This window comes from Cydia splendana, chromosome 1 (assembly GCF_910591565.1).
Source record: "Cydia splendana chromosome 1, ilCydSple1.2, whole genome shotgun sequence".
Classification (NCBI taxonomy): domain Eukaryota; kingdom Metazoa; phylum Arthropoda; class Insecta; order Lepidoptera; family Tortricidae; genus Cydia; species Cydia splendana.
The window spans coordinates 26,195,540-26,211,470 of NC_085960.1; the positions used below are offsets into that span (position 1 = coordinate 26,195,540).

General features: G+C 38.3%; 1 protein-coding gene across 2 annotated transcripts; it reads left to right on the forward strand.

The window, feature by feature from the left end:
* Positions 1–3,110: 3,110 nt before the first annotated feature.
* LOC134797631 (RNA-binding protein 42) lies at positions 3,111–15,672 on the forward strand. 2 transcript variants are annotated; one of them, XM_063769974.1, is made up of 8 exons: positions 3,111–3,210; positions 3,290–3,356; positions 9,084–9,363; positions 10,352–10,543; positions 12,038–12,187; positions 12,668–12,784; positions 13,306–13,444; positions 15,039–15,672. In XM_063769974.1, exons 2-8 carry the CDS (start codon positions 3,310–3,312, stop codon positions 15,170–15,172), a joined length of 1,059 nt encoding a protein of 352 aa, XP_063626044.1. In that variant the 5' UTR covers positions 3,111–3,210; positions 3,290–3,309; the 3' UTR covers positions 15,173–15,672. The 2 variants fall into 2 exon arrangements, with proteins under 2 accessions (XP_063626044.1, XP_063626037.1); XM_063769967.1 differs by having other exon boundaries at positions 3,113–3,356.
* The last annotated feature ends 259 nt before the right edge of the window (positions 15,673–15,931 follow it).

The window sequence follows — 15,931 nt, forward strand, 5'->3', positions numbered from 1 at the left end:
ACTGTCACCGTCTGACGTCTGAATGACTTGTCATTGTCACAGACTATAAAAAAAGTTCTCCATGGTATCCATGAAACTAGTATTAAACTCATAATCATAATCATAATCATTTATTGCATCAACTGGATTGGACATGAGTGGTGGAGATAACTGACAGAACGGGATAGTCTTACGTATCTTTCAGTAGGAGTAGCAGAGAAAGCGCTATTATTGTTTGTCCTTGTCACAGTCTCACATATTTTTTGTTCCCCACCTTTTTTTTAGTATGGATAATGGTGGGCAACAAATAAATTCGACCAATCATAGTGACGCATTTGCGTATGTTTTGTCCCTCACGGTGGCACGCGTATACCACTTCTATAGGATCCTACCTTCTATGATGGTATCGGACCGTATATTATACTACTCTTTGACTATGACCATGAGGCATGTTCGAGCGTGTGGAAGATGGTTCGCCGTACGTCCAATATGGAAGCAGTCCAGTTTGGGTTAGAGCGAGAAAGAGATATGCGGACCGGATCAAAGTCGCGGTTCTCTGTTGTTAGGAATCACAAATGTGCGTAAATATATAAATCCCTTTAAACAAACTTTTTTTTGTCTATTCTGTTCTAGACAGACTGTCAATAGTGTCAAAGTCAAATGTACATTACAGTGTTGCCAGATGGTCACAAAAGTCACATTTTTCGTGACTTTTGGCCTTCTCGTGTGACATGTGCGTGACTTACGATCTTGAGGCAATTTTTGTGACTTTTTAAGCTAGTCGAATTTTGGACAAGTTTAGTTCTGCAATTTGTATTATTTAGGAACGCGGTGAACGCACCCAAGTTGACACTTGCACTGACACCTTGACGTTACATCCACCATCATGTTTATTATAATAGTCGTGGCAAGATGAGACTTGTTACCTTGACATGACGGTGTCATTTAGTTTGATAGTAATAGTTATTTTTTTTAGTGTATTATTCATTTCTTTTAACCTCATATCTCGAATATCTGTACGAATAGCATTATACATAATTACTTTAGACAAAAGTTTTATCACAATATTTTCTACAAATTCGGTTATGTTGATTTTTACTCTGTGATCAATACTTTAGGGAGCTACAGGCTGTTAAAGTTAAATAAGAGATAAAAAATAGACGGTTTAAGAAAACGTCGTTTTTTCGTAATTGTTCATCATAAATAAAAAAAAATAGTTTAGGATAAGCAAGCTAAGCGACCTGCTGATATAATATAAAAAAAAACCGGCCAAGAGCATGTCGGGCAATGCTTAGTGTAGGGTTCCGTAGTTACCCGTCCGTCTAAATAGACTATTTGCAAAAACTCAAAAACTGTTAAACCGATTAGGTTCGCTATATTTTTCCTTGAAAGTTTTTACTAAGTTTTACTTTCACAATTTTTTTAATATTTTTTGGAGCCATGGTTAAAATGCTAGGGGAACTACAGTGGAAAACACAACTTTTTTTCTTTCAGATCGATTATTTCCGAAAATAAGATAAGATAAGATAAAGTTTATTAGCTCAAAAGGTTACATCTTATACATAATTTCTCAAGTTATGTTACATAGGATTATCTGTCCAAGTTCTTTCGTTGATACTTAAATTAGGTATAAATCTTTGCTATAAGTACCAGCTACCTCTAATAGAAAATATTAAGTTGATCAAAAATGGTCCTTAAAGACCCTTATTCATTTTAAAAGACCTATCCAAGACACCCCACACTATAGGGTTAAAGCGAGAAAAAAATCATCCCCACTTAATGTAGGGGAGTCACCCTAAAAAAATATTTTTACTAGTTTATATTTTACGACTTTGTCAGTGTAACAAATTTATATATTCAAGCCAAATTTAATAATAGAAACTAGAAATGGGATATTTTTTTATGGTGGCTGCCCTACATTAAAGTGGGGATGAATTTTTTTTCGCTTCCACCCTATAGTGTGGGATGTCGTTAGATAGGTATTTTAAAACGGATACGGGTCTTAAAGAACCATTTTTTGATCAACTTAATATTTTCGGAAATAATCTGAAAGAAAAAAAGTTGTGTTTTCCCCTTTAGTTCCCCTAACTTTTGAACCATGGGTCCAAAAAATATGAAAAAAATTATAAAAACATAGCTTAGTAAAGACTTTCAAGGAAAAATATAGCGAACCTAATCGGTATAGCTGTTTTTGAGTTTTTGCGCATAGTCTATTTTGACAGACGGGTGACTACGGAACCCTACACTGAGCATGGCCCGACATGCTCTAAGCCGGTTTTTTTATATTTTATCAGCAGGTCACTTAGCTTGCTTACTCCAAACTATTTTTTTTATTTATGATGAACAATTACGAAAAAAAACGACGTTTTCTTAAATCGTCTATTTTTATCTCTAATTTAACTTTAACAGCCTGAAGCTCCTAAAGTATTGATCGTAGAGTAAAAATAAACATAACCAAATTTGTAGGAAATTGTATAATAAAATTTTTGTCCGAAGTAATTATAATGCTATTTGTACATATATTCGAGATATGAGCAAAAAGAAGAAAAAAGGTACCTTTAACCCTCCCTGCACTCTCAGCACACCCCCTATCCTCGAGGACTTTTAGTATGTTTATCTGGACACCACAAGGTATACCTGTACCAATTTTCAAAACTATTACACGAATTATTTCCGCAGATTTTTCTAATTTGCTTGGGTTATTGAAAATCTTAGTTTTTTAACTTTCTCATTGACCCCCCAAAAGTAGCCCCCATGCTTAAAATTCATTTGTTTACGTTACATGACTTACATGTCCGTCTTTGGGTCACTATTTTCACCAATTTGTTCCAAATTTCAACTTAATTGGTCCAGTAGTTTCCGTGAAAATAGGCTGTGACAGTTGGACAGACAGACAGACAGACGCACGAGTGATCCTATAAGGGTTCCGTTTTTTCCTTTTGAGGAAAAATCATAAAAGGTTAGTAGATTTTTTGTGAAATATATTATTTTCTGAATTTCTTCTAACAAAATCGATTTACCTACCCATACAATACAATAATATAAAACTGTGACTTGAGCAGCAAAAACGTGACTTTTAGGGAAACGAAACGTAACTTATGACTCCAGAGCCCTGGCAACACTGGTACATTATGTACATTCAATCAATCGTTTCGTTTTTGTAAAGCGTATTGCTTAAAATAAACTTCTCTGTTGTATTTTGATTAAAATCCTTTGAAAATGTCCCAAAGTGTACGTATCGAGCGCACTATTGTTTAATGTCATAAACGTATTTTCTCGTTAGTACGTAATTCTTTTGGACTGCTTTAAGGTTAAGGTTGGAGAGGCACCATGGACGACTCCAACAAATACCAGCAGATGCAAGATGAAATGTCTAGGTAAGTATCTGATATATATGATAACAGATTATAAAATATTGCAAAAACTAGAAGTGTTGTTACGTACTAGGCTTAAGATGTGGAAACTGTCGGTGTTGTCATCAATCTTTGCTATGCTTAAACATGATCAGTGCAACCCATAGTCAACTTATGCATTTTAAGCAAGTTAGTATCAATCGTCACCGGCGCTGTCGTCCGAAGCAGGTTTATTCAATTCAACAATTATCAACATTCTGCCCTGTGTGATAAACTGAATGTTCAACATGTTTGTGAGGCTCATTTTCTACACCTATTTTTCAAATGTGGGAATTTTTATGTTAAGTTAAGTATTTGTTAGAATCATGAACTCTTTCAATCTTAATGTCCCAACATTTCTATACATTTACTAGACGGGCCCGCAGCTCCGCTCGCGTAAATGAAATAAAGAGTTTGTCTTATGTTTAGTTAAATACCGACATTATTATGTATCCCTGCCAGGGTTTATAACTGTGATAAGGATTTCTTATTTGCCAAGTAGGTAGCCGTTATTTGGATAACTTAATTCGAAAATTTCTTATAACATATGTAGGTATTTATTTAAAACTTGTTTTAGCATAAAATTATTACTTATTGTTGTAAGCCTAGTTGCAAAAACGTTTATTAGATTACTTATTTTCCGCTTTAAGCCACGAATATGGACGACCACCACCCATAAATCGCCTTTTCATATAAACGTAGGTAGTCCCCATTTCCCTTTCTGGATCTTAACATTACTATGGCTAAGGTGACGCAACGATCCAAAGGACTCACCTGGCCTCCGATACCAGATCACGTCATGTTTCTTGCGATCTTGCGATAGCTCTCGCCATCGGGCGTCTCCCATTTTGTTGTCCCAAGTATGCTCGTCTCCCATTCTATAACTTTGTATTTTTGGCTCATCTCGGCAGCCCTTTCCCTGGACGAATGACAATGTTTGCCGAGCCATGAAAATCAATCTGAATAATAATAACTCATAAAGAAATTTAAAACAATAAAATACAAATTATTAACACGATAACCATACGATAATATTAATTTGATTGATATGTCATAATTCACTCGTATGGGCTATGGACTAAGGTTGAGGTTGGCAGCACTTTTTATTTTACTTCGTGTAAAAAAACTCAGAAATACCTGTATACCAACATGACAAACATAATTTAGTTTACTTTAACTTACGGATTATTTGGTCTAATCTGTAGCACCGCCAAACGAAAGCAACCGATAGCCGGTTTAGACTCTCGGCTCGCGGCTCGTCTCGCGGCGCGTCTCGTGGCTCGCCTCGAGTGGCCTTGAGCGCATGAGCCCGTCGAGCTAATGATTACACTCTCGCCTCGTGGCTCGGCTCGAGGCTCGTCTCATGGCGCGTAAGCTCGTCGAGCTAATATATTTTAAACACTAACGGCACGGCATAAGGTTTATAATCGAATGACAAGTCGAACGCGAGTGTGAACGCAAGCGCGCGTCCCGCGCGAGCCCCTTTGACTCGTGCCCAAAAAACCGCTCCTCCACGCGAGCCAGGCGAGCGCGAGCCGAGCTGCGAGACGAGTCACGAGCCTACCGTTCACACTCGCGTCTCGTGGCGCGGCTCGCGGCTCGTCTCGTGGCTCGCGCGAGAGTCTAAACCGAGTACGAGAGTTCCCGAGAAATGGTCGAAGTCGTAAAATGAAGATTGTTATGAAAATTTCTTTTCCTTATTGTAAATTAAATACGCATCGAAAGCTCGGAGTAATTAACAATGGAGCCGCCATTAACAGGCGTTCCCCTCTGTCGAAAATAGGCGGCCAGTGGTCAACAACTTGTCAACCATATGTATGGACTGACGTTTATCTGACATGACGTACCTATACATTTGATGTGCCCCTCCCCCGCAAAAAACGGCAGACTATTTTGTACCGAAAATTGTAGACATGGCGTCTCCGTTGGTTATATCCTCTAAGATCGAAAGCGATAGTTTTTATGTTCTAGTTTTATTCTCATATGTAGATAATAGATTTAAACAGTTTTTTCTTAGCATACGTGCGTTGTATTCGAGATACGTGTCAAAAACTTTTTTAGAAATTTGTATGGCGCCATCTCTCTTCTTCGCTCGTTTTTTATCCCGTTCTGGTTTTTCAATTTTATATATATGATTGTTCCTTCCATTCCATTAGGTACTGTCATACAAAGTCCATGAAGCAATTGGTATTGGAATTGTAATTAAAACCTTGGGACTCATTTTTTTTTTCATAATTGGATCAAAAGAGCGCGTAATTTTGGGTAGAAATAACATAAATATTCCTAAATTTAAAAAAGTGTAATATACAACTTATAATTAAATAGCCCATCTACATTCTACAAATGTAGGTGTTTGTAACAATATTATGGCTTCACCACTGCCTGACGAGGCCAGGATGATGTGTAAACTATAGTTTGGCAAGCCATTTCCTGAATTTAAAAATGTAGGTGTGAATGGTTGTACTCCCATAGAAAATGTTAATTTCGCGTCTTTTTCTACTGACAATGTGGGTTTGCTGGGTGTCCTTCTGAATCCCTAACAATGTTTGTACTAAAGTCACTTGCCCTAACTGGTTTGTCCTAATGGGCATATGCCCTAATGATCAATTGTCATAACAATTATTTTCCATAATGTAATGGTTAGCCTAAGACTCATTTGTCCTAAGCATTTGTTCCATAACTTTCAATTCAAGATCCCTAATGTTTTTTACCATATTCTTCGAAATCCCTAACAATGTTTGGCATAAAATAACATGCTCTAACTGTTTTGACCTAATGGCTATTGCCCTAATGATCAATTGTCATAATTGCCTTAATGATCAATTGTCATAAAAGTTACTTTTCCTATTGATCAATTATCATAACAATTACTTTCCATAAAGAATGGTAACGAACTGTTGCCACAAAAGTGGGTTAGGTTAGGTTAGAACTGTGACCCTCGCAAAAACGACCTGCTGCCACAAAAGTGGGTTAGGTTAGGTTAGAACTGTGACCATTGTAAAAATGAACTGCTGTTAAAACTAGGTTTGGTTAGAACTACGATCCTTGCAAAAACGAACTGCTGCCACAAAAGTGGGTTAGGTTAGAACTGCGATCCTTGCAAAATCGAACTGTTGCCACAAAAGTGGGTTAGGTTAGGTTAGAACTGTGATCCTCGCAAAAATGAACTGCTGCCATAAAAGTGGGTTAGGTTAGGTTAGAACAAAAAAATCGGCCATTCCAGAATAGGGAAATCAAAATTAGGGCATACGAGTGTTAGATCAAGCAACAATAGGCTAAGTAAAATTAGGTAACATGATGGTTAGGATATATAATTTTTAGGCCTAACAATAATTAGGCACAAAAAGAATTATGCTACATAACACTAAATAATGTGTATATCGGGACTATTGACAGTAACATAACTTAGTGATACCAGTACAGCCTGAAATTCGGGAATCAGCTGCAAATGGTGTTAAAGGTATGAAAATCGGCACGATTAATCTTTAGTTTAGGCCATTTGAATCAATTTGACCCGTAGCACCAAAAAAAAACGGAAAGGAGTTATGACGTCATCTTTTTTTTGTATGAAAAAAAAAATTGTTTAGAAACCTATCGTGTGTGGTATGTATTGAATATTATTTTCATTTTCATTTAATACAAGTGACAGAAATATAATAATGTGATATATTTTTAGAACCGGCTCAAAATGCCCTTTCATTTAATACCACACACGATAGGTTTCTGCACAAAAAATATTTTTTTTCCATACAAAAAAAAGATGACGTCATAACTCCTTTCCGTTTGTTTTTTTAGGGTTCCGTAACTCAAAAGGAAAAAACGAAACCCTTATAGGGTCACTCGTGCGTCTGTCTGTCCGTCTGTCACAGCCTATTTGCTCAAAAACTACTGGACCAATGAAGTTGAAATTTGGTACACATATGGAAGTCTGTGACCCAAAGACGGACATGTAATAAAAACAAATGAATTTTAAGCATAGGGGGAACTTTTAGGGGGAATATGAGAAAATTAAAAAACAAAGTTTTTCAAACCATATCGTCTTACATATTAAATGAAAGGGCTTAATTTGAGGATCTCAAATATATTTTTTTTATAATTTTATATGAAATAGTTTAGAAGTTATTTAAGAAAATAGGCAAAAAATGACCATCCCCCCCCCATTAACTCCGATACTACTGGGTCTAAAATTTTGAAAAAAAATACACATAATAGTTCTTCACCTCTAGATGACAGGAAAACCTATTAGAAATCTACAGTCAAGCGTGAGTCGGACTTAAGTAAAAAAACGCGGTTGGGCTGTTTTAGGGACACAGCCGTAATGGTTTACGTGAAACGTGGTGTAACGTCGTGAAACAGCTTTTGCGAAGGCCGAAGGCCGAGCTACGCGTAGGGCCGAAGGCCCGAAGCGTCCCCCAGAGACTTTTTGAAACGCACGGCCGAAGGCCGAGGTGCGGGAGGTTAGTGCTCAAACACAGAACAATAAAATTATAGTACAAGTGTCTGAATGCGAAGGTCGAAGACCCTGAAGGCCCGGAGCCTCTGACATGTGCATGCTTCCTGCAAAGGAGATCGTCGATTTGGTTCTATCTTTTGTTAAGCGATTGGGCCCGATACCTATAGATTACTGGAAAAACGTATAAGAAGTCTGCAATTAAGCGTGAGCCGGACTTAAGAATAAGAATTGCGGTTAAGCTCTATCAGGGCCACAACCGCAATTGTTTACATGAAACGTAGTGTGGACAGCTATTGCGATGGTCGAAGGCCAAGCTCTGCGTTGGGCCGTAGGCCTGAAGCATCCGAGAGGTGCGCCTCTACGTAAGGTCGAAGGATGAGCTGTTAGTGCTCAAACAGAACAAATAATAATAACAAATAATTGGTTTAAGTACGAGTAGCTAAATGAGAAGGCTGAACTGGCGTATATCAGAGGGTCTACCGCGAACGCCGAAGTTCGCAAATTGCGGAGATTTCTCTTTTACTCCAATGAAACCGTAATTTGTGTGACAAAGAGAAATGCCAGCAATTTGCGAACTTCGATTTTCGCGGTTGTAGCCCTGTTATCTTGAAATAACAGAGATCCGCCTAACCAATGCAAGAAAATGTAGGCACTATGCTTAACACAATACTAGAACAAATTAAAAAAATATATTGCGTAACTATCCTCTGATACATATTTATAGATTATATAACTATAAGATATATTAACATTTATAGACGGGTCTAACGCAAAATTTATTGAAAAATTTATTTATTCAGATGTGTTCAAAACGCGGAAGTTTTAAATATTATATCCTCTGATAGCTCAGTTAAAAAACAGGGAAAAGCCGGGGCGTGCCCCTAGCCAGCCGTGCGTGAAACAATTGAATGAACAGTTGAATGTACTTATGAACTTCGCTTTGCTCGCTGGTTCGAAAATGTTTGCAGTACGGAACCCTTGGGACGCGAGTTCGACTCGCACTTGACCGGTTTTTTTTTTTTTGGTGCTACGGGTCAAATTGATTCAAATGGCCTAAAGATTAATCGTGCCGATTTTTATACCTTTAACACCATTTGCAGCTGATTTTGGTCAACCGCTAGTACTAAGTGTGATTAAGTTTATTTCCAATAATATTATATCTACAATATTTATGTGACAGTGACGCCATCAAGAAGTTATGTAGTAGATGAGAATCTGCCACTTGAGCGACTTATGTATTTGTCATAAATGGTTGACAGGTTCGAAGCGGAGATCTCCGGCGAGCATGGTCCCCTCCGGGGCGTGATCAGCGCGGGCACGTACGGCGCGGTGCAACAGCGACTGGAACGGGCCATCCCCCCACCGCCGCCACCGCCCGCAATGCTGTCGTTCGATCCCAACATGTCCAACATGCCCAATATGCCGGGCAACATGCCCAACATGCCGGGCAACATGAACATGATGCCGCGCATGATGTTCCCTGCTGTGCCGCCGCCACCACCGCCGCCCTCTATGCCTAACATGATGATACCAGCCTCTGTAAGTTGCAGTAATAATCTTAGCATACATTTTTAAGTTAGGGCTTTCCTTGCTCACCTTGCTTAGACAGCAACATAGCATGGGTACAGATGTAGTGCATACATTTTCCATCATATTTTCACGGAACGTTTTGCTATTTCAGTCAGTCTCAGTCAGTCAGTTTAGGATTAGGAACTAAAGACGTATTATAGTTATATACCTAGTAAGATAGTAATGAATCGCTTTCATATAACTATGTTACGTCATATAATTATATCCCTAGGGTTATAACTATATAACGGCTTTATCTATCTTACTGCGACATATACACATTTCAACTGCTGATGGAAAATCATCATCACATCAACTTATCTAGTTTCATGAGTTAACTTACTTTCGAACTTTAATATATTTAATAAGCTCTCTCTTTGGGATTCCGCCTTATTGTCTTTAGAAGAAAACTCCATATATTGAAGACAGAAACAGACAGGAGACATAGAGATTCTCAACAAGACTATGCATGTAATCCACAATCGAATAATTCGTATGCTGCCTGCTATACGGCCACATCTCAAAATTTATGATTATTGGAGATTAGATCTTAATAAAAACCAAAATATTACTTTGCTAATCCGCGAAAAGATAACGTGCTAGTCAATCAGTGCTAACCCGTTATACTTACTTGCGTATTTTTACATGCAATTAATATTCCCACCCTCCCACCGCAAAAATAAATACGCAAATAAATATAACAAACCACCACCAAAAGAATAATCCTCGACACGTGTTTCGCCTCTCTACGAGGCATCCTCAGGAGTTGTTGACGGTCTGACGCCCGGCAACGGAATGACCTGTCTAGAATGGTCGGCCATATTTACACCTTGACCACTCCCCCTACTGTGCAAGTGTGAGTGAGATGGAAAAATTCGTAATAACGGCGATGACGCAACATTCAATTGTTAAAAACAATAAAGTTAAGTATCCTTTGAAAATTGAAATTCGTCGGCAGGTACAACGTTTAAGGCCGGGTGGCATGCCCGAGTTCCCGATGCACTTCCTCCGGCCGGGCATGCCGGGGCCGCAGCTGGCGCCGCCGCCGCCGCCCCGGCCGCAGCCGGTCGTGCTCTCGGCGGCGCCCAAGCTCTACAAACAGCCCAAGGACGAAGACAAGGATAAGGAGAAACATGAGACCAAGAAGAGGGTATTGTTATTGTTATGATCATTCATTCAGTGTTTCAATTGCTTGATTTTATTCTGGCAGCATTTCAAAGTTCGAATAGTTACATAAGAATAAGAATATTGGGACTAAGAAGATTTTATACAACATGATTCGGGTTTTTTAGATGCGCACCTAACGCCATTTGAACTTTTGTGAATAGGAGTCGGGCATGTTTTACATGGTAAGAGTTTTTCGTCTCGAAGAAGATAGAACACGTATCATGACAATCACGACATTAAAAATTGGCCAAGCACGAAGTCAAGACTACGGTGTTCAGAGCACCGTTCCCTTTCTCTATACGCCTTACTAACTCTATGTGCTCTATTGTGAAAAAAAAAAAACACAACGACAGTGAAGAACGGAATTCTTAATTTGAAATTTTTTCAGATAAACTGCAATAATAAATATGATTCTTACTGAGCACATTGAGATAGTCAATTGGTTGGAAAGTCCGTTCGAAATTTAAACTTATTTGCAATATAATAAGGTTGTATTTTGTAGATCTCTCTCATACTTATAGTAGGCTATTCAGAAAAAAAAAAATATCCCACAAAATAAGCAAGCAGAATTAAACTTTGTATCAAAGTCATAAATTTCAATGCCAAAGTTTTAACTAAGGATCTTTCTCGCTAAAACTACTTCCTAATATGAAATGACCAGTGTAAGCATCAGTTAGCTAGCCCTAAGCAACCAAAGATCAGGCTGCAGTTGAAAAACTAATAAAGATAAAGTTAAGCTGATAATTTTCCCGCCGTCTCCATGCTTCTTTAAGTTGGGTATTGACTGGTCTGCTGCTGTGTGTATAGTTTTCGCGAAAATCGCCAGGACAGAGGTGAACATTTTTGTATGAAAACTTGCAACTTTAAATGCATTTTTTATCGAAACTATTGCACTCTAAAATGAAGTCAAAATCAGTCCATCGACTCAATTTTTTGCAAGCTTTGTAATGGTACCCCACACGATTCTTACAAATAAAAAAAAAACAGGCTACCCCTCTCAACCCCCTAAATTTCCCCCTAAAATCAGAAATAAGCATTTTTGACTTATTCACAGTGTTAGTGATGGTATTTGCCATAACTATTCCAAATTGTAGGTACCTACATCAAACGGTCTTTGAGAAAAACGCATTTAACCGATTTGCAAGACCGAAGTGATCCCATAAGAGCACCGTGAACAAAGTTTTGTACGGTGCTCTAAAAATAGAGGTATATGATGTAAACAACACGTATGTCATCGCATTTCGAAGAGAGAGAAGCATCTCGCGCTCAATGTTGAATGAAATGTCTAACAGAATCGTATGACATACTCAGATGCGAGTTTTTTTTTTCTAATGAATGTTAACATTTTTATACAATTCCTAATGGCATACGATTTTTGGGCCCTTCAGCACGAATAAATTCCAGCCTATTCCATTTAAAAACAGTACTGATTCGCGCAACGTCAGCTAGATGATGAATATTTATGTAATGTTTACAGAAACGTTCGCCGCCGGCGGCGCGGCCGCTGACGCCGCCCCGCGTGCCCACACCGCCGCCCGCGCCGCTCGTGCCCGTCGCGGTCGCCGTGACCGTGCCTGTGCCCGACACCGCTGTGCCCAAGCCCAAGAAAGAGAAGAAACATCGGAAGGTACGTTAATAATAATTTCACGGGGTCCCTTTGGTTGACATAATTATTTAAATAAATCACAATTCTGAAACCGTTAACTTTTCAGGATTTTCGTAGGTTCTTCTTATAGATATCTTATAGATAGGTCAAGTTAGGTTGTTTTATGGCAATCCTGAAAAGTTACGCGTTTCTGAGAAAAAACAAATTATGACTAACGAAAATGTAAACAAACAATACATTATGACTTAAAACTTTATGGGAAACAAATAGATACCCTGATTTCACATATCACCCATCTGTCTTGTAATCGTGAGGCGTTGATTCAAATTCGTTTGAATAAAACTACCGTCACAATCAAACTAAGAGTAGGGGCCCCATATGCACTTGCGGTTGCAACTGCCATGAGGTGGGCGCGCGCACTTAACAGTCCACATTGTATTACGGGTAGGATAGGTATTAGTAACCCCTAGAGGCCTGAATAAGTGACAATGTTGTTTGCAGGTGGTCCGCACGGCGGGCGGACAAGTCTGGGAGGACGTGACGTTGCTGGACTGGCCCGACGATGACTTCCGCATGTTCTGCGGCGACCTCGGCAACGACGTCACCGACGAGCTGCTGGTCAGTCACTAATACTGTCTACAGTAAAGTAAAAGTATATATTAACACATTCAGCGCCAAGAAACCGACTGTCGGGTACACTGTTCGTCGCGACTACGCGCTCGTTACGGCAAAGATGCTACGCCCTACGAGCGTAACCCGTAGCACTTAGTGGCAATGAATGTGTTAATGCACTCACTGTCTATGTCATATTTATTATTAATAGGTCCTTGTTACTGTTAACAACAACAATAAAAAAGAGATAAAATAAAAACTAATATAATTAAGATAAAATAAAGTAAAAAATTCACAAATTGTATAAGATGAGTAAATTCTAACACATCGTGATTCGAATTTGACAACTGTACATTTTCGTCTTCACGTTTTCAAAGTTACCATTTGACAATTCAGTTTACCAAGAAATATATCGCACCGTACAGTGCCTTCATTTTCACTATTTTCAGCTCTCAAACTTGGGAGCACAATTATTTCTTAGAGCCACTACATAATAAGCAAGCTCACAAATATCCTTGTTGTTTCAGACACGAACGTTTAGCAAATACACCTCGTTCCAAAGGGCGAAGGTGATCCGAGACAAGCGCACCAACAAGAGCAAAGGCTTCGGGTTCGTCAGCTTCAAGGACCCCGGGGACTTCATCAAGGCCATGAAGGAAATGGATGGTAATTTCTTTGTTTGCGCTTTGCGTGTATGTACTTACAAGCTATAGTTAGTGGAACACTGTGGAGAAATCTCGGTCTAATTACACGTTTCCACGCGCCAACAGAATTACAACCTTAGCATTCCGATTTAAGGTTCAAAATTAGATTTAACTTTCGGGAAATGTGACTTGTCTTCAAATGAATCATCAAAGCTGGATTAATTGGAATATATTTGATTTTTTAGGGAAAACCTTGTAGATTGCTGCTGCCTGGAAAAGGGTTAAATGATTCCAGCGCCATCTGCATAAAGCTTTATCCATTCTGATGAAGCTATTTAAAGCAACCATCACCAGGCGTGGCTCACTCCGCGTTTTCGACAATTACATGCGGACACACCAATTTCGGTGTCTAGCAGTAGTAGTTGCCGCGCACCGCTATGGAACGGACGCCTAATCGCACTTGCGCCACCTTGTGGTCATATCTGTCGTAATAGACGCGTGTTGTTAGAGAGTGAACCTTCTATAGCTAGTAGATACTATTATTTTTTCATATCACCTAATCGGAAAATGGATTTTTCTTCCCTGCTAGGAGGGATCAAAGTGGCACTTTTCTGTTCAACGACTTTTCATTGCCAGTATAAAATATTAATATAATTAACTATGAACATCGTATGTACAGCCTGGCAAAAAAGAATAGAATTTAAAAAGTGGCAACACTGTAGTGTAAACACTAAGACTTTTTATTTTCCTCATAGTTGATGTGAAAAGCAGTATGTGTCACACGGTATCAAAATTATTTCGTCTTGGGCGTTAACACTTGAATCCCTCATTACGCTCAGAATTCTACTTTAGAATCTCTAAAGTAGAATTCTGAGCGTTCTATTGTAGAATCCATCGCTTCATTCAGGACTCAATGTACGCCCTTGACGGAAATATATCATTTTCACTTCTCATGCTCAAAAAGTGCACCTTTATGTCGTGCGTAGACGACATAAAATCGCATTTTATGCTCTAGAGCATAAAAGTAAAATTTTCTTCTAAGACTAAGATAATCGGTCTCAACAGCCAAACAGTTAAAACATATTGCACAATTTTACTGAGCAATAAAATTGTGTAGATGACAAAACTTGTTATATTATTTTATTTTTGCTACAATTTATTAGAAATCCGTATTTTCTGTCATTAAATTTAGTAAATCACATAAAATAGGAGTCGATTATCGTTCAAAAATGCTCCGAAATGTTTGATTGGCAGAAAACCAAGCGTCTGAAACTCTGATCACATGTTGAAAATTTAAAAAAAAAATTAAAAAGTTAGTTGGCGTTAGTATTATGTTCTTTCGCTTTACGCCAATTTCGTGGTGTAAATTGCCGTGAAAATGTGTTTTATTTTCCTCGCAATCGAAGTGAAAAGCAGAGTGTACAACAAGGGCATAAATGTCCATTTTTACCCTCGTCTACTATTTTGGTCTTCGCTTCGCTCAGACCAAAAAATTGCCTCGGGTGTCAAAATGGGTCACTTTATGCCCTTGTTGTACAATCTACTATTTGATCCCTTGTAACACAAACTACTAATTCTGTGCCGTAACCTAACGCGTGCCACTTGGTCTGTGTCAGGTCGCTACGTGGGCAGCCGGCCCATCAAGCTGCGCAAGAGCACGTGGAAGAGCCGCGCGCTCGACGTGGTGCGCAAGAAGGAGAAAGAGAAGGCCGCGCTGCTCTCTCTACTCATGGCCGGCAACAAGAGCTGACAGTGAAACGGAGCGCCCAATTTCTATAGGTTTTCATTTATTAATATTACGAGTATTAGTAAACAATTATATCCCTCGATGATTTCGTGTAGATAAAATGTATTACTGGCACTCGCAATTTACAATTAATTATCTTTTGTTGATTGCAAATATTTGCTAAGATTAGCCCCACACCCACAGTCTTTCATATAAAAAATATCTTTAACCCGATATATGTATAGTGATACCTTTTGAAAAGTATCTTAGTTTATAAGTTTTGTTTTGGATGTTGTGCAACTGATTTCTTTAATTTATACTCGTAATCTACTATTCTCATATACTTACAATATTAAACAGCTTTAGAAATATTGCATAATAGATACGGTATATTAAGATTTCAAAATTGTATGTATAAAGTGAACCCTATGAATTTGACCATCTTTCCTAGATCGAATAAATACGTATTTTTAAGGAAAGGGATTTTCATTTCTCTTGAATTAAACTACAACATCAAATTTTAATATTATTTATTTTACTTCTTTGGCAAAATCTCCAATCTAATCTGTACATAAATTACTTACAATTATTATAAACTTATCGGTTACGGTGAACAATTTCACGGAATTACAGATTACAGATATGGGTATTGATATTTTCACTTACTTACATTTTTATTAGCACTTCATCGCTATTATCATCTCTATTAGACATAATTAATAATTTATACTTAAATCTAAGTCTTTTACATCAGGTTGGTATTCCATCTGTCCAATTACTTTG

Bases quoted from the DNA above. Each gene is read 5' to 3' on its own strand.
- LOC134797631 (XM_063769974.1), top strand. From the start codon at position 3,310: ATGGACGACTCCAACAAATACCAGCAGATGCAAGATGAAATGTCTAG. The intron at 9,364-10,351 runs GTAAGTTGCAGT...ATTCGTCGGCAG, and splicing joins ACATGATGATACCAGCCTCT to GTACAACGTTTAAGGCCGGG. The intron at 12,785-13,305 runs GTCAGTCACTAA...TTGTTGTTTCAG, and splicing joins ACGTCACCGACGAGCTGCTG to ACACGAACGTTTAGCAAATA.